This window comes from Acipenser ruthenus, chromosome 3, assembly GCF_902713425.1.
Source record: "Acipenser ruthenus chromosome 3, fAciRut3.2 maternal haplotype, whole genome shotgun sequence".
NCBI classification, from domain to species: Eukaryota; Metazoa; Chordata; class Actinopteri; order Acipenseriformes; family Acipenseridae; genus Acipenser; species Acipenser ruthenus.
The window spans coordinates 52,625,486-52,648,211 of NC_081191.1; the positions used below are offsets into that span (position 1 = coordinate 52,625,486).

A 22,726-nucleotide genomic window follows, 5' to 3' on the forward strand; every position below is an offset into this window, starting at 1 on the left:
TTCTGGAAGTATAAGTAATCAGCTTCGGCAGTGACTGTTGAAATGTATGCTATTATATTTGTGCTTAAAAATACCGTGAATTTCATCCACTGTAAACTTATCTACTTGCTAGACAAAATATCGGTCTGATGTTTAGAGATATGGAGCGACCTAGCAAGTGAATGGGAGAAATGTGTACTTCTGTGTACTGCAGTACAGTTTATAGACAAAGTGCAGCAGATTTGTAAAATGAAAACCGCATCATTGATTAAAAAAAAAAAAAAGCCTACAGTAACATTATAAAGTATGTGAAATATGTCTTTTCTAGGACATAAAATACTAAAATTCAGGGCCAAAATAATTCAGTATGTGTTAAGCACCAACTGTCTCTTGGCCATTTCGCCAGCCTATAACGGCATGATATATATACAGTGCCTTGCAAAAGTATTCAGACCCCTGACCAATTCTCTCATATTACTGAAATGGTTATTACAAATGGTACATTGAAATTTCGTTCTGTTTGATATTTTATTTTAAAACCACCGAAACTCAAAATCAATTATTGTAAGGTGACATTGGTTTTATGTTGGGAAATATTTAAGAAAAATAAAAAAACTGAAATATCTTGCTTGCATAAGTATTCAACCCCTGTGCTGTGGAAGCTCCCAGTTTACACCGATGAAAGAAATTGCCCTAACGAGGACACAATTACCTTCCATTGGCCTCCACCTGTGAACCATTAAAGTTGCTGTCACATTTTCTGGATAAAAACCCCACTGTTGAAGGATCATTGGTCAGGCTGTGAATCTGAAGGAAAATGAAGACCAAAGAGCATTCTACAGAAGTTAGAGATAAAGTAATACAAATGCATAGATTAGGGAAAGGGTACAAAATAATATCCAAGTGTTTGGATATCCCAGTGAGCACAGTTGGATCAATAATCAGGAAGTGGAAGCTGCATCACACCACCCAGGCACTGCCAAGAAAAGGCCGTCCCTCAAAACTCAGCGCTCAAACAAGAAGGAGACTTGTGAGAGAAGCCACAGAGAGGCCAACAATCACTTTGAAGGAGCTACAGAGTTCAGTGGCTGGGAGTGGAGTAATGGTGCACCAGTCAACCATATCAAGAGCTCTGCATAACCCTGGCCTGTATGGGAGGGTGGCAAGAAACAAGCCATTACTCAAAAAGTACCATCTGAAAGCACGTCTGGAGTTTGCCAGAAAGCATGAGAGTGACCCAGCTGCGATGTGGGAAAAGGTTTTGTGGTCAGATGAGACCAAGATAGAGCTTTTTGGCCAAAACTCAAAGCGCTATGTGTGGCGCAAACCTAACACTGCCCATGCCTCAAGACACACCATCCCTACAGTGAAGTATGGTGGTGGCAGCATCATCATGCTGTGGGGATGCTTCTCATCAGCAGGGACTGGGAATCTTGTTAAAATTGAAGGAAGAATGGATGGAGCAAAACACAGGGAAATACTGCAAGAGAACCTGCTTCAGTCCGCTAAAAAACTGAAGCTTGGGAGGAAATTCACCTTTCAGCAGGACAATGATCCCAAGCACAAGGCCAAAGCAACATTGGAGTGGCTCAAGAACAAAAAGGTGAATGTCCTGCAGTGGCCCAGTCAAAGTCCTGATCTCAATCCCATTGAGAATCTGTGGCATTATTTGAAAATTGTGGTCCACAAGCATCGTCCAACCAACCTGAACAACCTGGAGCAAATCTGCCAAGAAGAATGGGCCAAAATCACTCCAACACTGTGTGCAAAGCCGGTACATACTTACCCCAAAAGACTTAAAGCTGTTATTGCAGCGAAAGGCGGCTCTACCAAATATTAATATGTGGGGGTTGAATGCAAGCAAGATATTTTAGTTTTTTATTTTTCTTAAAAATATTTCCCCAATATAAAACCAATGTCACCTTACAATAATTGATTTTGAGTTTCAGTGTTTTAAAATAAAATATCAAACAGAACAAAATTTCAATGTACCATTTGTAATTCAGTAATATGAAAGAATTGGTCAGGGGTCTGAATACTTTTGCAAGGCACTGTATATCTATATCTATATCTGTATATACACACACACACACACACACACACAGTGTATGTGGCTTTATACAGCACTGTATATATGCCTACAATACATCTTGCATTGAGAAAACACCACCGGAATCAGAATAAAGGAAGTTATTATGTAACACAGTTCACGTGCAGTCACGGTTTTGGTAAGTAGCATTTTCTAAACCATATAATTATGTGCAGTATTAAAATATGTTAAAATATAGCAAATCCACAAAACTAACTTAATACATTTTATTTTTAGTGTTCTATGTAACACAAGCCATCGTTTAACCGTGAAAAAAATTAAATAGGAGTACCTGAAGCAGATATACGCGTTTATCATATCAACAACATCAAAATGCATTGTAAAAATAAAGCAAAAATTGTTTTGAAAACTGTCCAAAATATAATGTGGTTTCTTCTAATGCAGCGGTTTTCAAACTGGGAAAAATTCTGAAATGGCGGACAACGCATTTTATTTAGTACCACTTGCCAATCTATTGCAAATTTTTGTCTTGTAATCAACGTGACAGAGCATTCAGTGCACACATGACTAATTTACATATTAAATATGTACGTTCGAAATAAGCCCTGTTTAAATGTCTTATAAAACACAGTTCGGCGGTTACTGCAGTCTGTCTTTGGGATAAAAAAAAATACATATTTTAAAAAAACTAAAAGCCTAGTCTAACTTCAGTTTTATTTCCTGTGTGCGTTCGTGCCTGCAAATCGATATTTATTTTTTTCAATGACCCAATTAAAGTTTATTGTATATTATTGGTTCATTTCAAAATACAGAATGTATAGCCAATCAGAAACCAAAGTATTGCCATGTGGTCTAATTTTACAAGTGGTTATGTCTGGTGTGAGAGTACGTTTTTGGCTCAATACAAGAATATTACTAGCAAAGACGAAATACCGTCAGATTAAAAACGCCAAAAATGTCTTGTGCCAAAAATACATGATTGCCATTTTATCACAGAATAGTCCTGTGTCATTTCTGAGTGATTGAGGCTAGCACGGAGGCTTCGTTGATTTTAATTAGTAATTACAATAACATGTTGATATTTCCAACAACTAGAAACCTGTTTGGAGGGACTATTTTTATCCATATGTAAATAATACATTTTTTTCCTGTTATAATACTGTAAGGTTTTACAATTGTATCCATCACACACTCCAAGGCTTGTGCGTTTTGTTGTATCATGATGTTATTGTACAGACCTTTTTCTGTTTTCATTTTATTATGACTCTCAGATGGGGATACGCAGTCAACCACATATTTTGGAAAGGGGTATGCAGCTTAAAAAGATTGAAAACCCCTGTTCTAATGTGATTTGGTACAATGAATATCCTCTATTCAGTGATACACCAGCATCACTGGGACACATTTACCAATATTTTCCCGAAAATTGACAGTGATTATTGCAGACACCTTGGTTGTATCTACAACTTTACAGTTTTATTTTTTGTTCTTCAGAAACAAAAGATCAGTAAACTCTGTTGGCATATTTAAAACAAACAAAAATAAGAAATGGTGGTTGGTTCTGAATCAAACATATCTACCCCCTCACTGAAGAAATCGTCCCTCCTAAAATTGACCCTCAGTCTATAAGTCCTGGAGCAGACACTGATACAGTAACAGTGAAACAGTAGTGCAGTGCAGTCCAGGGTTGATGCTGGCTGAATAGCAACAGCTCCCAGATTTAGTCTTCTATGAATGATAAGGGTGACAGTTAAAGACAGACAGATAGGTTACTTTTGCCTTTCACAGTCATTTACAGGTCTTTCACAACCATAACAAAAGGAACAGATCGCTCGGCCACATCCCCAGATACTTTCAGTCACGCCCCCTTTGGTAGCAAGTACAATCACGTCTCCTCCAATCCATGACTGACACATCACCTACCGCAGTAAGGCGCCAACTTCTAGTATTGTGGCTTCGCCCCCTCTTTGGATGGCTGACTTCCGACTGGATTAATTCGCTGTCTGTCACAAGGACCAATTACTCACCTTTGGGGAGAACGAGAACATCATCTGAAGAGTTGAACTGCTAGAAACAAGGCTGTTCCCTTATATTGAACGTTACAAATTCACGGCAGGTGGTTATTCTCTCCAGTCTGTCGTCTGACATGGAGGCCAACATGAGCCCAGAGTCCAGGCGCACCCCTAGACAGGTAACTATTTGGGTGGGCACTAACTGGCTCATTGCATAATTCTCCCTTCAGGCCTAACCGATGTAGGTGGTTGGTAATGAGCTCTGAGTGTTTGTGTACCTGTGTGGAGACTCTGAACAAATGAGCAGGTTGTCCAGGTAGTTGAGAACCCTGATGCCTCTGAGTCTCAATGGGGCCAGTATAGCCTCCATGCACTTTGCAAGTATGCATGGAGCTATAGAGAGGCCAAACGGCAGAAAACAGAACTGTTATATTGTTCCAGGGGCCATGAGAAGTGGATTTCTGGTGAAACTGGGGCTTAGCGAGTGCCACTGTGCTGTAGGTTGCAAAACTGAAGTAGCCCGCTGTATCAGGGGCATAAACTCTTCCGACAAGAAAAGCTGGCCGCTGTTAGAGTCTGCATCATCAGATGGGAACACTATATCCTGTTCATGAGCCTCCTCAGTGGTGACAATATAGCACATCACCCCTTAGATCACATGCCCTTGTTTACACAGGGGCAGGTGGGACGAGTTGTGAAGAGACCGATGGTACCGGAGCTGTTGAGCACTCTTGCAGCAGTTCAGTAAGAATAACCTGCTGTTGTGACAGGAACTCCCAGATCATATCTGTCTGCCAAACGGAACAGCAGGCTTTCTACTTCCTCCGTTTTGGAGGGAGAAAAGGCGTGGGAGAACTGGGGGAGGAGGATGCGGAGGAAGGTGAGAAGCATGGCTTCTCGACTGGACTCATAAGAACATAAGATTACAAAAGAGAGGAGGCTATTCAGCCCATCTTGCTCGTTTGGTTGTTAGTAGCTTATTGATCCCAGAATCTCATCAAGCAGATTCTTAAAGGATCCCATGGTGTCAGCTTCAACAACATTACTGGGGAGTTGGTTCCAGACCCTCACAATTCTCTGTGTAAAAAAGTGCCTCATATTTTCTGTTCTGAATGCCCCTTTATCTAATCTCCATTTGTGACCCCTGGTCCTTGTTTTCCTTTTTCAGGTTAAAAAAGTCCCCTGAGTAGACATTGTCTATACCTTTTATGATTCTGAATGCTTGAATCAGATCACCGCATTACTCTTCTTTGTTCAAGACTGAATAGATTCAATTCTTTTAGCCTGTCTGCATACAACATGCCTTTTAAACCCGGGATAATTCTGGTTGCTCTTCATTGCACTCTTTCTACAGCAGCAATATCCTTGTTGTAATAAGATGACCAGAACTGAACACAATATTCTAGGTGAGGTCTTACTAATGCATTGTAAAGTTTTAACATTACTTCCCTTGATTTAAATTCAACACTTCTCACAATATATCCAAGCATCTTGTTGGCCATTTTTATAGCTTCCCCACATTGTCTAGATGAAGACATTTCTGAGTCAACATAAATTCCAAGGTCTTCTTCATAGATTCCTTCTACAATTTCAGTATCTCCCATATGATATTTATAATGCACATTTTTATTGCCTGCGTGCAGTACTTTACACTTTTCTCTATTAAATGTCATTTGCCATGTGTCTGCCCAGTTCTGAATGCTGTCTAGATCATTTTGAATGACCTTTGCTGCTGCAACAGTGTTTGCCACTCCTCCTGTTTTTGAGCTGTCTACAAATTTAACAAGTTTGCTTACTATACCAGAATCTAAATCATTAATGTAGATTAGGAATAGCAGAGGACCTAATACTGATCCCTGTGGTAAACCACTGGTTACCTCGCTCCATTTTGAGGTTTCTCCTCTAATCAATACTTTGTTTTCTACATGTTAACCACTCCCTAATCCATGTGCATGCAATTCCTTGAATCCCTACTGCGTTCAGTTTGAGAATTCATCTTCTATGCGGGACTTTGTCAAAAGCTTTCTGGAAATCTAAATAAACCATGTATTTGCTTTGCAATTATCCATTGTCAATGTTGCATCCTCAAAAAAGTCAAGTAGGTTAGTTAGACACGATCTCCCTTTCCTAAAACCATGCTGACTGTCTCCCAGGATATTGTTACCATATAAGTAATTTTCCATTTTAGATCTTATTATAGTTTACATAAAATAGAAGTCAGGCTTATTGGTCTGTAGTTACCTGGTTCGGTTTTGTCTCCCTTTTTGTGGATCGGTATTACGTTTGCTATTTTCCAGTCTGTCGGCACAACCCCTGTGTCGAGAGACTGTTGCATGATCTTGGGTAGCCGTTTGTAAATAACTTCTTTCATTTCATTGAGTACTATTGGGAGGATCTCATCCGGCCCAGGGGATTTGTTTATTTTAAGTAGTCCTAGTCCCTTTAGCTCCTAGTCCCACACTTCTGCCTCCGTTATGCTAAAGTTATTTAAAACTGGATAGGAACAGGTCGACATGTGGGGCATGTTGTCTGTGTCCTCCTTTGTAAAAACCTGTGAAAAGTAATCATTTAATATATTTGCTATTTTCTTTTCTTCATCTATGATTTTGCCATTTGTGTCTCTTAGACATTTAACCTCCTCTTTGAATGTTCTCTTGCTGTTATAATATTGGAAAAACATTTTGGAATTGGTTTTACCCCCTTAGCAATATTGATTTCTATCTCTCTCTTGGCCTTTCTAACTTCCTTTTTGACTTGTGTTTGCAGTTCCAAGTACTCTTTCTTTGTACTTTGTTTTTGGTCCCTTTTAAGCGCTTGTAAGGAAATTTGAGTCCATATTAATATTTGGGATGTATGAAGGTATAGAAAGGCAGAAAGACCCTATTACATGGGGCAAATAACAGTTTGAAACTAGTGAAAGGGTACCTAAATCAAAAAAAGGCAGATTGGCTACTGTTTTATTAGGACAACAAGGTATGGTGAAAGTACTACAGAAAAAAAATGACTGTCAGGACAATGCACGCAAGTTAAAAAATAGTAAAAAGTTTGAGAAAGAGCAAGTAAAAATTATGGCGAGTAGTGTTGCGTGTCTGGAGTCGCAAGGGGTGCTGGCTGCTGACTTTCAGCTTCAAATGCGTAAGGAGAGAGGAGTTATTGGAGAGTAATTGCAAGTGATTAAGATGGAAAATAGGTATTTGAAAGAGCAGTTGCAGAAAGTGTAAATGCTTATGATTGTTTAGTGAGAAAGTGTGTTAATACACCTTCTTCTCAGAGCAGATGGGATAGTACCGTGATTGATAAACTTAAACAGCAAATGTGTTTGATTGAGGGACACATTGCAGCTGTGGGCGTTCCTCTACCACAGAGGTATGATGGATGACGACACAGATGACGACTCAGATCAGGGTGAGGAGAATGGGGATGAGCCCAGCCTCGTAGAGGAGGAGTGGAATTGGTATAACGGTGTGGAAGTTAATGTAAGGGTGGGGCCTTCTGCACCGATGGCTCCAGTAGCACGGAGGCGTAAACAAATGAGAGACACGGGAGGAGGGGACCAAGGGACGGAGGAAGTTACTGCTGAACAACCTCTATCCGTGGCTGAGATCGAGTCTCTATCTAAACTCATAGGAACCTTTGATCCTATTAAAAGCGACCCCTTTGAGTTTTTGAGTTGTTTGGAGTTGCATAGTAATAGACACCATTTGTCTGATAGGGATATATGCATGCTTATGACTGTTTATACAGGGCCTCTAGCAGTGAGTTTACCGAATAGGATTAAACTGGGAACTGCTACTAAAGCAAACAGGAAAGATGATTTGATTACTTTGATGGGGTGTAGAACTACAGATTGGAATAAAATCATTTCAATTGTGTTACAAGAAGGAGAGCACCCTGCTGCCTACGCCTCTAGATTGTTTAATGCGTACAAGACCTATAGTGGCATTGATAATCCACAGAAAAATGATCAGGCGCTAGTGTCTCTGTTGATTAATCAGTCAGGCCCTTTTAGAGCACAGCTGGTAGCTCAACCGTAGATTACGATAATGCGTTGGACGCATTGACACGTCTTTTTAATGCTCGTGCCCCGACAGGCATTGGCAGTAAAAAGAAGCCTGTATCGGCGATTCAATCAGACAAGTGGAAAAATGAGGAGTACAGGCCTGATGATGTTAAACAGCGTAAAGGAGAAAGACCTCCGCCTTTTAATATGGATGATTTGAAATGTCACTCTTGTGAGCAAAAGGGACATACGGCTAAGTTGTGTGTTAAAAGAAGGGAAAAGAATGGGCAGTTTAGTCCTTACAAAGAACTGGCTAAACAACTTCAAGATTTAAAGGAGCAGATGTTGAAGTTGGAAGCGAAAGGGGCACCCAAAGGGGTTGCCTCTGCATAGGGATGTTTGGCCTCAATCAAGCCAGTGGCGCCATTGAGTAGGGATGAGTGGGGCCATCTAGTTGTCAAAGTTACAGTAGGAGGCCACTGTAACACATGGTTAGTAGACAATGGAGCCTCCCTCACTATTCAGCATAACACGTCACCTCCTGATAAAGGAGAAGATACTATTGCACTTGAGGGGTTCAATGGTAAAGTATCTTTGGCAACAAAAACCTTGTTGTTATCGTTTCAAACTGGCAATGATAAATTTAAAGAGAAAGTATGGATGAGTCCCACAGGGGATGGCAGGAACATATTGGGTTCTGACATAATGGGGAAACAATTATATCATTGATTATTGCAACAGGTATATATGGCAGGATACTAGTGGGACCACTGGGAAAACAGCATAATGTATCAGATGCACACGCAGTGTTCGCAATTAAGCAGGTTGAGGGATATGATTTAGACACATTGTTGCAGAGTGACAATTTAAATCTTTCTATTATACTGCAGCAAAGACAAGCAGTTTTTGCAACACACAAACACGACTGTGGAAACATGGGCTCTCACAACATACAGATTGTAGTGCAGGGCAAGGATCCACCTCCACAGCGCCAGTATAATTACCCAAGAGAGGCGATCTCACACATACAAACTACCATTGACTCATTTCCTCACTTTCAGATCTTGAATGTTTAGCTTCATAGGTGGCTGACTTTGCTTTCCTGAGCAAGGTGTCACTAAAGGTTTGTGTGTGACACGCTTGCTGCTTCGCTGACATCATGACTGTGCGTTACCAGTGAACTTAGCATGTGTGTGCTCAGGCTGGCTCTGTGTTGGGTTTTGTTTTTGGTCACCAAGCTGAACTCTCTTTCACAGTCAGCATTACTGTGGAAGATGACCAAAATGCCTAGGGGCGGTAACATTACAGTAATGCCCAATTTTTTTGTTCTGGACAGAAATAAAGTTTCCTTCTACAGGATTCCTGCTGATCCAGACAGGAGGGTAAAATGGATTTCAGTGATTAAAAGAGAATAAAAAAAAAGAAAAAGACTGGACCCATTTGTTTGTAGTGAGCGCTTCATAAAAAGTTAATATCAGTAAGCATATATTGGTAGTTCTGATATTACGTTATTATTATTGGTAGTAGTATTAAGTCCCACTTTAACACGCTTACTTGTATGGCCGTTTTTTCATAAATATTTATCTATACAGTTAAACAGGATTACACTTATGCAGGTCAGCGATTCCCAGTCCTTACATAAAAAAATATTTTTCCGTTAAAATCCATAATGCTACATTAATGATCTTACTGAACTTCAATATAAAATCACAAACCAGCCACTTATGACTTGTTTAAAGCACAATGAAACTGCATTTATCTATAATGTAATTGTACGCTACTTGCAAAGTAAACAGAAGCCTTCTGTACCTTAACCACATTAACAATGTTAATGCTGTGCTCATTTTTATAAAATCAAATTTTACTGACATCCCTGTATGGTAACAGGCGTTTGTGAAAAATGGGACAACGAGCCAAAAACAGAATATTAAAACTTAAATATTGTACTATAATATTATAATAAATGTTTGTACTTAACTCCCTCGCCATTCTCGTAAAATCCTCATTCAGCTGTATTTTCTTTTCATGCGATGCAGTTATCAAAACTGAGCACTTTTTTTTTTTTTTTTTTTAAACGCAAGTGGGTTTTTTCCCCCCCAGACAAAAATGAATGCATAACTAATGCATTAATAAAAAAACAAAGGTACCGTAGCCAGTTTGAAATAATTTCCTCACAAGTCACAGAACTTCACACTCCCTCCAGTGTGTCCGAAACTGGCAGTTGAAACACAAGCGAGTCAGCTCAACAAAGCCTGATAGGCTACAGTAGAATGTCAGTTATACAAAGAAACTGGGTGGTAGGAATTTGTCAGTCAACCCACGATAACTTTTTTTAAAACGGAGGTTGGATCGTCAACTAAACTCAAAAGCTGATTGGTCATTCTATCACGTAACTAAACTCAAAACCTAACTGGTTAATCTATCTTGCTTGCCTTGCCCTAAAGCCGGCTCCGACGTTAGATGCAACACTTTCTCTAACTACAGGCAACATCATAGACGATGAGCGAAATATGGATTACGTATTATTGCGTATCATCTCTGATAAAAGCGTAGCCGCATATTACCAACTCAAAATGCGTAGCGGATACGCAAAATGCGTAGAGGTTAGCAGGTCTGCTGTTAATGCACCTATATGGCCAGTCCGGAAACCAGATGGTTCATGGAGATTAACTATTGATTATAGGGTATTGAACAAATACACTACCATCTGTGCATCGATAGTTGCCTCAGCACCAGATGTAATGGCTGCATTATCTTCCACGGCGAAGGTTTACTCAGCATTGGACATATCTAATGGATTTTGGTCCATACTTGTGCATCCTGACAGCCAGTACAAGTTTGCTTTCACGGTTGGTGGTCAGAAATATCGTTGGGCATTTATGCCACAGGGATATGCAAATTCCCCAACACACTTTCATCAGGCTCTGGTATCAATATCGTCTGCATTTTCAAAACCACAGTGTTTGTTGCAGTATGTAGATTATCTATTATTGCAAACCAAAACTGAGGAGGAACACTTACAACTATTGGAGGAGTTGTTGTTGGAAAAAGCAGGGCTTAAGTTAAACCCTAAGAAAGCTCAGTTTATGAAGAAGGTCACTTTTCTGGGAATCAAGATTGGTGAGGGGGGGGTCGAACACCTGATCCTCATAAAATAGAGATAATACGCAGATTACCAGTACCAGTATCAGTTACCGCACTAAGATCATTTCTGGGGCTAGTGGGCTTCTGTAGGGAGTTCATAGAGGGTTTTGCAGAGATAGCCAAACCTTTGCATGATTTACTGAAGGGTGTAAAGACAGGGAAGGACTGCATAGATTGGGAAAACAGACAAGAGGCTGCGTTTCAAAACTTTAAAAAAGGTTCTCATTAGTGCTCCGGCACTGCGCAATCCAGATAGCGCGAGTGCTTTTGTTATTCAAACGACAGCTACAGAACTTGCCATTTCATCTGCTCTTCTTCAGGAAGTACAGATGCAATTGCGTCTGGTGGCCTATGCATCCAGACTTTTGTCTCCTGTAGAGCAAACTTACGAGCGTGTACAAGACACTTGCTAGCGTTGCGCTGGGCTGCAAAACATTTCGAATACATTTATGGGTTTAATGAACTCATTGTACACACACCACACACACACATATACAGATGTTGTTGAATGGCAGAGTAAAAGGGGTTTCAAATGCACGACTTGCAAGGCGGACTTTGGATTTGAGTAGCAAAAATTTGGGTTTTGTATAAACCTGATACTATGTTACCGCAAGCTCTTCTTTATGAAGGTACGCCACGTGTATGTGACGAGGAAGTAGTCCGGTCCCCTATTGAGAATGCTCTTGATGTTTATGTAGATGGTTCACGATTCTGGGAAGAGGGACAGTACAGAACAGGGTTTGCGATCCATACTTCAGAGGATAACTACCTTCATCAGTGTCCATCTGTTTATTCAGCACAAAAAGCAGAAATTGTGGCTGTCTTACAAACTCTTACACTCTTTCCCTCTATGAGCCTGAACGTCTATTCTGATTCAGCCTTTGTAGTGAATTATAAATCACTGAGTATCTTCAAATTTGGCACAAAAGGGGATATGTGAGTGCTGATGGTCAACCTCTAGCACAAGAAGGCCCATTAAAGGCAATATGGTTCTTAATGCAGAAGAGGGATCCAGGGGCTAAGGTAGCCATTGTAAAGGTTAAAGCGCATCAGAAATCTAATGTTTCTTCACAAGCACAGGGTAATTGTACAGTAGATCTGTTAGCAAAACAAGCTGCTACAAATGGTAATGTTTATACTCCGGGGCATGAACAAAACACTCCAACGTCTCCTATAAATGTGCTCCAACCTCTCACTCCAGTAGATCTTAAAACGGCTCAGCAACAAGACCAACAGATTGTGGGGTAATTCAGAATAAGGATAAATCTCCTACTGGTCCTTATGCTGACTATCACCAGCCTCTGATTGTTAACGATGGTGTACTACTATACTCCTCACTAGAGTGTCCTTTATGGGTACCACCTAGTGGGTGCGGACTGATATTCTATATTTTGCCCACAACCAGGGGGGGTACATGGCTTTTGAGAAAACTTTTGAGCGAGTACATCGTATGTTTTGGTGGCCAGGGATGAGAAGTGATGTAGAACATTACTGTGTTAACTGCGTGGTGCGTCTACAAATGAATCCCTCACCAGTTAAGAAAAAAGGAAAGCTAAAATCTGTTTGTTTATCTGAAGGTCCATGGCCCAATTTACAAATTGATTATGTAGGGCTGTTTCCTAAGGGACAAGGGGGTACCAATACATACTGGTGGTGATTGATACAGTCTCAAAGTGGATTGAAATGTTACCAATTAAAAACAGTACAGCTGCTACAACAGCAAGAGTAATGTGGGAACAGATATATTGCAGATGGGGTCTTCCCTTATCAGTAGAGAGTGATAGGGGTACACACTTTGTGGGGCATGTACACAGGGAATTGATGAACTTGCTAGGTATACAACATCTGTTGTTACACATAGCTCATCATCCTCAAAGTTCTGAGAATGTTGAGAGAGGAAAATTCGCACTTTGAAAATGGCAATAAAAAAATGGTATTAGAACAAGGTTCTGATTGGGTTAGGCATTTACCTGCTATTCTGATGATGATCAGGAGGATTCAACATAAAACGACAGTCCATATGGTTACAGTCCATATGAAATTATGACTGGTAGACTAATGAGATTACCAGAACATTTATGGTTAGAGGTTTGTAGACCTATGATAGAGGGGTGGAAGCGCACTGAGTATTTAGAGAGAATACAAAGGATACTACATCAAATTTATGCAGACACAGGTAAAACGCACAGGATTATCTCAACAGCAGAACAAGATGTACTATAACAGAATTGTGAAAGAAACGCAGTTCCAAATTGAAGAACAAGTGATGGTCAAGAATTATGAACAAAAATGACCTTGGTCTGTAAATTGGAAGGAACCATACTTTGTAGTAGATACCTGTGGAAGTACTATATACAAAGTGAGACTAGAGGATAAAGGAAAGAAACCAACTGACAAATTGTTTCATGTAAATCAGTTGAAGGGCATACCAAGAAAATAAGACATTTGAACTGGAACAGGCCTGTGAAATAAAAGTACTGTGTTTGAAATAAAAAAGGGGTTCGGTGAAAACTAAGTTTTTCATGTGGGTATACAATACATGTTATGCACTGACACTCTGTGGTGATTTTTGGAACTGCAATGAAAATTCAGGAAAATCATTGTCAATTATTATTATTATTATTATTATTATTATTATTATTATTATTTATTTCTTAGCAGACGCCCTTATCCAGGGCGACTTACAATCGTAAGCAAAAACATTTCAAGCGTAGTTTAATTTTTCAATGGGTGATGTTCTAATTACAATAAGATAGTTGTTTGTGTAGAGATACAAAGAGAGGATTTGCACTTTGTATGTTTCAATAGAGATCTTGCAAATTAATAATCATAAATATGATGAAACAGATCATTGAAAAAAAGAAGGAAACATTTCTTCTCTCGCACTGTCTGCATTACGTGGGTAGATATTATCCAGGTGAAGAGGAAAGGTATAGGGGTGAAAGATGTTAAAGAAGTGACACTGCATTTGTCTTCGCAGGTAAACAAGAATGTGGATACTACTTTGTTTCCTGGAAATCCTGGGGAATTCGATTGGAAGTTGTCCTATTAAATCTCTGGGACTGGAGAATGGTTTGGTCTCCAGCTCAGATGATCCCAGACCACTGATTGATCAAGTATTATGGATTCAAATTCCAGTGATGTTGGACTTCACCTCATGGAACATTGGACATCAGAAACTGTGTGTTCTTTTGTTGATACAGGTGTATACAATGACTTGATTCAGAGACAGTTAAAAGAATATAATACTTGAACCCAAGGCATGTTTGTCAAGGAGCAAAGAAAGAAGAGAGAACTACTAGGTGACGTTACGGGAATGTTTGGGTCGGGGAAATTCTTTGTATAATACATTTCAGATTGAAGAAGTTAAAAGATACCTGGTAAAATTAAAAAGAGAGATTGGGAATAGGAATGAAAGATCAAGATAGTTTCATTAGAAATGTAATTAAACAGATCCATCTGATAAATGCCAGTGAATTAATTGTGACAACGCTGATGAATTACATCGAACAAAGTTCAGCTAAGCAAGCATGTGATATGATAGGACAGCATATGGCAAGTACAGTGCCCGATGTGGTGAGAGAAAAATTCTCTTGGAAAAATTTCCTAGACATTTAATGCCAGAGTAAGTGTTACGTGATGCTTGGAGCAATGGTTGTGACAAAATACAGCAACTGTCTAAAGATATGACTTCATGTGAAACGGCTGTACCTAACCTTTACTTTGCAACTACAAAGACATATTTTTACTATTCAAATGGAACTATATCACAAGTAGCTGAACCTGACGCAAATATTAAGTTATGTTCTTGCCCATGTGTGAAAAATCAAACTCACTGGTGTGTCAAGATAATTACAGCAGGGAGTGGGTTAAGGTACTACCCAGCAGAACATATCCTTAAAAAGTGTGTGTGCACACAATGGAGAGATAATGGTCCTTGTGATCCGCTGCCACTACCCTACAACTTGATAGTCAGTTTAGCAGAAACTATACCTATTGAACATGGATCTAATCAATCCATAGCTTTCTTGTTATCCATCCCTGTTTTTAATCAATCTGATGTGCATGGTAAAGTTGAAATGGTTCAGAATATTGGATTCTCGAGAGATGGGATCTTACATACACACACTCAGATGCCACCAAAAATAATAAAGGAAAAATGATGGTACCATGGTACAGATGGAACGATTGGATTGTTGTGTGATTAAGAAGGGTCAATATCTGTGCACTTGTTCAGTGGTGAATGTGAATGCATTTCTGCCAGGATGTACTATGTCATCTTCTAATACGCATGTTAACTCTACGGAAGGTAATTGTATTATAACTATCCAAAGAATGAATTATGGTTCAGTATTGAATTATGCTTACCAAGGTAATGGTAAATATTGTTTTACTACTAATCTGAAGAACTATGTAATAGACAATCAAGTTTGAATGATTAAGAATGCTTTTTTTGTGTTACATCTGTTAAACATCTGTACATGGGAAATATGATTTTTCCCTCTATGCCAAAGAGAATGATTATGATGCTGATATCTATGATTTCAATAAGCTTCAAGTAAATCCCTTTCCAGAAATTAGATAGATTAAAACAACTACTGGTAGAGGAAGAAGGGATAAAGGTACATTTAGCAGAAATACAGGTTAAAGTGGACGCTCGTCAAGACAAAATTGATGAATTCATACATGAAGGAAATATGGAATTTCTGTACAAGAATACATACTGGGATTATCTGTTTAAGGGTGCTATAATTTTGAGTAACTATTTTTGTAATCACACTGATGATGTTTATATATCTTCGTCGAATGATTCGCACAAAGAAACTTCTCAGGGAGTTGCTGATTATAGGAATTATTGATTTAATAACCCAATCGATGGCAGGTATTCGAAGACAGGTAAGATCTAGAATGCATCTAGACAACCTAAGACAGAAGCTTGTCGCTGGGATTAAATTCAATCAAATCAATTCCTTATAAATCACTACTTTTGATAAACTTTGTATTTTGTATCACTTATGTAATTGAATATGAACTATTATGTACTGTGTATGATGGCGAGATACTCTCATATATTCTATTTAGAGTATCTAAGGGAGGATTGTAAGGAAATTTGATAGTCCATATTATTATTTGGGATGTATGGTACATTCAAATGGAGAGATATTGAACACAGAGTTTAAGTGGGGTATTTTGGAATGCAGAGTCTGTCTCAATACATTGCAGGGTCAGCAAATATGACCATTTAAGGGCATTTCTGAAGAAGGTCCCCTGTTTTGGTTGCATTGGGGGGGGGGGGGGGGGGGGATGGGAGAATCAGAGAATCTACGATGCAAAGGAATGTGGGTGAGGCTTGGCGACGTACACAGGTTTAGGTGGGGAAGGGTCTCAAATGATGTCATTATAGGAGAGTGTCGGGTTATTAAAAAGTGATTGCAGCCATTGTCTGTGGCAGATTCCATCCGCTGTGACCCAGAGAATTTAAAATAGTTATATTCTTGTATTACACCAATAAACATATTTTTGGCTTCACTAATATTGTTTTTCAGGTGTCATCAATTTTTCCCTACAAGCTCTTTAAACTCCTTCAACTGTGACGCTCCCCCTCCCTTGACGCAGAGCCATAAGAGGAGGGTCCAGCCTCACTGACTGAGCGTGGCGATGCCGAGTGCTGAGCGGATGCGTATCCTGGAATGTCACGTGGCATCATTGTCATCAGATATTCACCTCCCAATGTCCAGCATGCTTTTGGTCACACAACTAGTCTGCTTCTACTGAGGCTAGATCTAGCGTGAAGGAGGTGGGGCCCAGACATGCAAGTGAAATGTTAGGAAATACGATAAAATTGGGTCTGAAAACATAACATGGTTGATTATTAAGATGATCGCAAAGGGAATGCAACCAATTTCAATTGTGGAGGATACCGGATTCAACTTTAATGTCTTTTGTTGAGCCAGATTACAGAAGGCTGTGTTGATTTTTTTTTTTTTTTTTTTTTTTTTTTACTAGCCTCTAATCAAAACAGACCATTATCATACTGCCGATGCTATTATTTTTTCATATTGCTTCACTGTGTTTATACATTTATTTATATATAAGGCTTAATTTAGTAATTTATTTGATTTAATTTAGTAATTTTTTTCTGTCAAAAAACTTAATGGGCTTTTATTTTTCATGTACAAGCACAACGCACAAACAAGCTATAATGCAACATAAGTGTTTTGCTGGACACACTAATACAATCATTACGACGAGTAACTATTTAAAATTAATAAATGACATGTCGCTTTGGCATTTAAATGACAAAGTAAGACTTACGATTTAAACGCCCATTTAGTGGTTCCACAGAAACAAAAAAAAGTAAATTACACCAATTTTACTATTAATGCATTTCTCAGTTGTGATTGAGATACACAAATGGATTAACAGGTATCAATTGCACTTAAGGAGAGTAGAAAAGCTATACCTATTTATAGACATATATATGCAGTAATGTATAGAAAACTATTTATTTTAAAATAGCTCAGAGCCCTTGCAGCTACGCACTTTCCCCAAGATGGTCGACATCCGTAAGTTAGCACGCATTGGTCAAAGACTTTCCTCTTGAGGCATAAGGATAGTTTCCCTTTCAGAACCATGCTTAATCTTCCAAAGGCACTCCAGCCTATTTTTGCTCTTCTGTTGATTTCACACATTTGGTTCTCCGTTGCCAAAACAAACTGTCCTAAGTATACGTAGTGAAGGGAGTAGTTATTGACCCCCCCCCCCCCCCCCCCCCCCCCCGCCGCCCACAAAAAGCAAATTTTCCAAAGCAAAAACAGCTTAGGTATAGGATGTACAAAGCACAGCCTCGCAAACTCCAATTCAAGTCTTTCAACAGTATGCATACACTTTGTGTGATTCTTTCCATTTCATTTACTTCTGCTCCTAAAACACAGATTTCTAACTCTCACATTCTAGTTCCAATCATAATGGTTCTCTTACCATTCTTCTCCACCCTAGTAAGGGGTTTTACCCCAGAGAACACCTCAGCAAGTTCAGTCATTCGCTCTGAACCCTCCTCCTTATAGTTTTCCCATTTCAGTTGTTTCTCAGACAGCATCTGCTTGAACATCTGGTAGTAAAACAAAACAAAAAAAAAAAAAATTACTTATTATTATTATTATTCATTTCTTAGCAGACGCCCTTATCCAGGGCGACTTACAATTGTTACAAGATATCACATTATACATTATTTCACATTACACAGTTATCACATTATTTTTTTTTTACTTACAATTGCCGATTTATACAGTTGGGTTTTTACTGGAGCAATCTAGGTAAAGTACCTTGCTCAAGGGTACAACAGCAGTGTCCCCCACTGGGGATTGAACCCACAACCCTCCGGTCAAGAGTCCAGTGCCCTAACCACTACTCCACACTGCTGCCCCAGTGTGACAAATATTCAAACCACCAGTTTAAAAGGTAATTAAACAATATGACGAACAAGTATTCCCAAAAGATGTAATGCAAGAAAACAAATGCATATTTTATTGAAGGAATCTCTAACTTACTGAAACAATGCTAGTAAATACAAGGCAAGAATGTTGGAGCAGAGTAAATTTGTTCGGCACCTTTGTGCACTTTTCCAGAATATTAAGAGACTGGTGGCGATTTCCTTATACTGCATCGTCACAAAGACTCCCGTAGTTGTATCTCAAAACCCTGCAATCCAAGTCCATGTCCAGAGGTTTAAGCTTCTAGCTTTAAAATTCTAAGACTGTGTCTAAGACAGACAGCCAGAAGTAAATATGGACTGGAGACGAGGGCTACAGTAGAAAATTCACCTGAAGGAAGACTATTGTTACAGACAGGGGGCTATAATGTTATAATGCCCGAAACACTGTCACTGTTTTCTGAAATTCAACTCGACAAAAACAAATATGACTGGCGGGATATAAACTGGATTATGCAGCAGTCACAAACCAGATGGAGAAAAACGTTGCTAATTATACAGTATGATCTTCAAAAACATTTTGTTATTTATGTACGTATGCGGTATCAACTATATTTAACAAAATATATAAAGTTGTATTTACTATCCAACCTTGCCTCTATTTTCTTGACTGATTCATATTAAATATGTACTCGGCCATAGTGGAAAATTAAATGCCCCTAGGGAAGACTACTGTTATATAAAAGGGGTGACTCAGAATACTCAAGGAATTGAGTATTCTAAATAAAATTACTACTCTAATGCTTTGATCAAGTTTTCGAATACTCGTTAACTTCTAAAACTTATATATAGTGCTGGAAGAATGTGCAAACTACACCTGAAAAACTAAGAGGAGGAAGCTATAAGTGATCAGCCACTACAATTCTTACCTCACTGATAATTGGCAGGGAGAATTACCTAGCTGTGCTATTGGCTAGGAGTACATGAGCAGTGAAGCAATTGTTTCTACACAGTAAAAAACTGCATCTGGGGGGGGAAGCAATGCGTGGAAGTATTTTGAAAAGTTAAAAAACGAGACTACTGTGCAATGTATTTCTTATCATAAATCAATGAGTTCAATGCTCAGTTATCTAAAATTCAAACATCCATCTGCTACTTTGGAAGAAAACACAGGACGTGATAAAAAACAAAACAAGCATTGCATATTTTACTGTATGCAGTGGTCGGCAATGTGATGTGTCTCAGGCTGAAGAAAAACATAGTATTAATTGAAAATTGATTGCAAAGGATAGGTTCCAATCAGTTTAAAACAATCATTACTAGACTCGAGAAGATAAATGCAGCGTGTGCTGCTGTTAGCGGCAAGTAAGCAAATGCAGAAAAAAAAGTTACCATTACTTGTGAAGTACTGTCGCACACGATGGAATTCAATTCAAGACATGTTTAAGCGCCTTCAAGAACAAAGATAGGCACTTGCAGTAGTGTTATCTGACAGAACTTTCACAAAATTGGCAGAAACCTGAAAACTGGACCTAACTGATGACAGCTGGCAGATTATCTTGGGTTGCTGCCAGTATTGTGTTCCTTGCAACGTGCTACAAAATGCTCTGGTCGTGAATCAGAGGTATTGATATCAATGGTGCACCCAGTTACTGCCACCCTGCTGTCAAAACATCTAAAATCAATTACATCAATTAGAGTTCAAAACAGCTGTATCAGAATCTTTAAAAGCGGCGCTTGGCACCTGTCACTTCAAAACAGCAGAAAAAAGTAGCATTGCATCATTATTGGACCCTCGCCACAAACACCTTAAGTTTACTGATGCTCCAGTTCAAATGGCTCTCGTCTTTCCCCTGAACATGTGGATGTAATGATCTTTCTAAACACAAATGTGTGAACATTGCATTACAAAGACAATACAAGGCATTTTTTTGTTTTGTTTTTTTAAAGTGAACTTTCATTTGGATTTTGACTGCACACTTGCCGGACAACGTTAAGCCTGTGTTGTTTGCTTTCTGCCATTAAATCGGTCTCCTACCGATATCGGCTTGATTCCGGAATCAGACTTATTATTATTACGACGACATCAACAAGTACATCTTGGTTTCTTATATTTTATAACGTAGATGTTATTGAGCAAACGTATTTTGTTGTGCTTTGTTAGTAAGCAGTAGTGTTGTGTGTTTTATAAGAAGGGGTGTTAAACGCAGTTGAAAGATTTGAAGGTCCTTTTTATAAAGTTCAGCATTTTGCACTTAAAACCCCTCTACTGTGTGTTCTTATTTATTACTTACAGTTTTAAAAAGTTTTTACTTTGAATACATTAGATGTGTCTTCGCTGTTAATGTTGATGTTATCTAATGCGTCCCTATAAGTGTGGTTGCTGCGAATACGTTCTAAGGACCTGTTACTTATGAGTAATTAGAGGTTGAGTACTCAAGTACTTGAAACTTTTATTCTTGGTATACTAATTATTATTCGAAATTACCACCCGAGAGAGAGAGAGAGAGAGAGAGAGAGAGAGAGAATAATAGATGGATACAATTTGATTTAAATCACAATTCTTTGGAGATGAACAAGTCAGTGTTTTTACCTCCTTTAGAACAAACTCAAACTGAGCAGTATCCAACAGTAACTGGAATAGAATCTTGGGGCTGTATTTGGAGTCATTGATAACTTGATCCTTTATCTGACGCAATCTTTTGTTATTTGGGTCATAAGCTGCAAAGGGGGGGGGGGGGGGGGAAGAGAAGACACCCACACACGGTTAACAACAAGATAGATATGGCTGAAATAATCCTTCTCAAAATCAGTTGCTTTCAACATTTATAAATTAAATTAAAAACCAGCCCACAATTTCTCCAAATCACACAACTAGGATACATGTGACTTTCTCCTCGTAATTTCTAATGATTTAAAATGAGTTACCTGGTTCTGCTGTATGAAGCATCAGCCAGCGGATGGCAACATTGCAGTCTCGAAGGCAGTTCAGCAGTTTCGGAATATTGTCCAGCACAATCTCCTCCCTCAGGAAGCCTTCTTTTAGAAACTGCTGTAACTGAGGCCTCAACCGATCAATACTACCAGCATATCGACTCGCCTGCGGGACAAAAGTGTCTCGGATTAGATACAAAGTCCAATCATTCCACTGTAGCATTATTTGTTTTCTTTAACATGGTATTGTTATATCATTTTTCTTTGTAGACCTTGTACAATTTCATTTATTTATTTATTTATTTATTTTAAAAAGAAGGACACAAATGTACAGACAGTAGACACCAAGAACAAAACCATGATTTCTGTATTACAATTGAATAAGGTGTTGGTTATTGTAGGTACCAAACAACCTACAAAAACCATGTCCACTTTACATAACAGAAGTGGACAAGGGGTATTTTTACTGACTCCTAAGCCTTAAGATTGTTTATTTGATATAAACCGAAAGTAAAGAATTAACAGTTCAAAATTAACATTAGTAACTACTGTAATATGCAAACAGCTCTACTTAAATTCCAGGAGTAAAACACAACTCAAATTGGAGTGGCTTACAGAGGGATAGAAACTCACGCTCACCAGAGGCAAATTAAATCTGATGAGGACTAGATGTCTGTGTTTAACTAGTCCTCCACGAGAGTGCTTGTAAAAAAAATAAATAAATAAAAGTATGTGTACAACACACTCTATAAAAGTGCAGTAAAGCCGGGCTTACACTGCACGATTTTTGCAATTGGGAGATGCAGCGCTACTCACACTAACCGATTGAGCTACGATTTCTCACTGTAGATCGGGGATTGCAAGCTACACAGACTACACGAGACATCTTGTCACTGACTGCGCCTATTTTCATTGCAGAATCGTAGACATCGTTCGGGAGAATCGTGGACTCAAGCGAGGAGGCGATCGCTGTTGTCTGTGCATTGTTTTGCACAGAAAAAAAAGAAGAAAATGTGTACTATGTGTGTATAATAGAACCGTGGATATTGCTAATTTCATACTCTGCAAATTCCAGCATGAGAATTTATACTTCAGGGCCATAGACTGCACACGTGTTTAGTATTGCGATTAAAAAAACAAAAAAAAACAAAAACAAAACAACGTTTATAACAGTT

General features: G+C 38.8%; 1 protein-coding gene across 4 annotated transcripts in view; it reads right to left on the bottom strand.

The window, feature by feature from the left end:
* washc5 (WASH complex subunit 5) overlaps nucleotides 1-22,726 on the bottom strand; it is a 152,007-nt gene that overhangs the window by 77,756 nt on the left and 51,525 nt on the right. For all 4 annotated transcript variants that reach the window (XM_059013731.1, XM_034058882.3, XM_059013716.1 and 1 more), the window contains 3 exons: nucleotides 21,546-21,717; nucleotides 21,211-21,338; nucleotides 18,167-18,296 (listed from right to left, as the gene is read on the bottom strand). In XM_059013731.1, coding sequence (XP_058869714.1) covers nucleotides 18,167-18,296; nucleotides 21,211-21,338; nucleotides 21,546-21,717 — 430 coding nt within the window. The remainder of the gene's footprint in view (nucleotides 1-18,166; nucleotides 18,297-21,210; nucleotides 21,339-21,545; nucleotides 21,718-22,726) is intronic.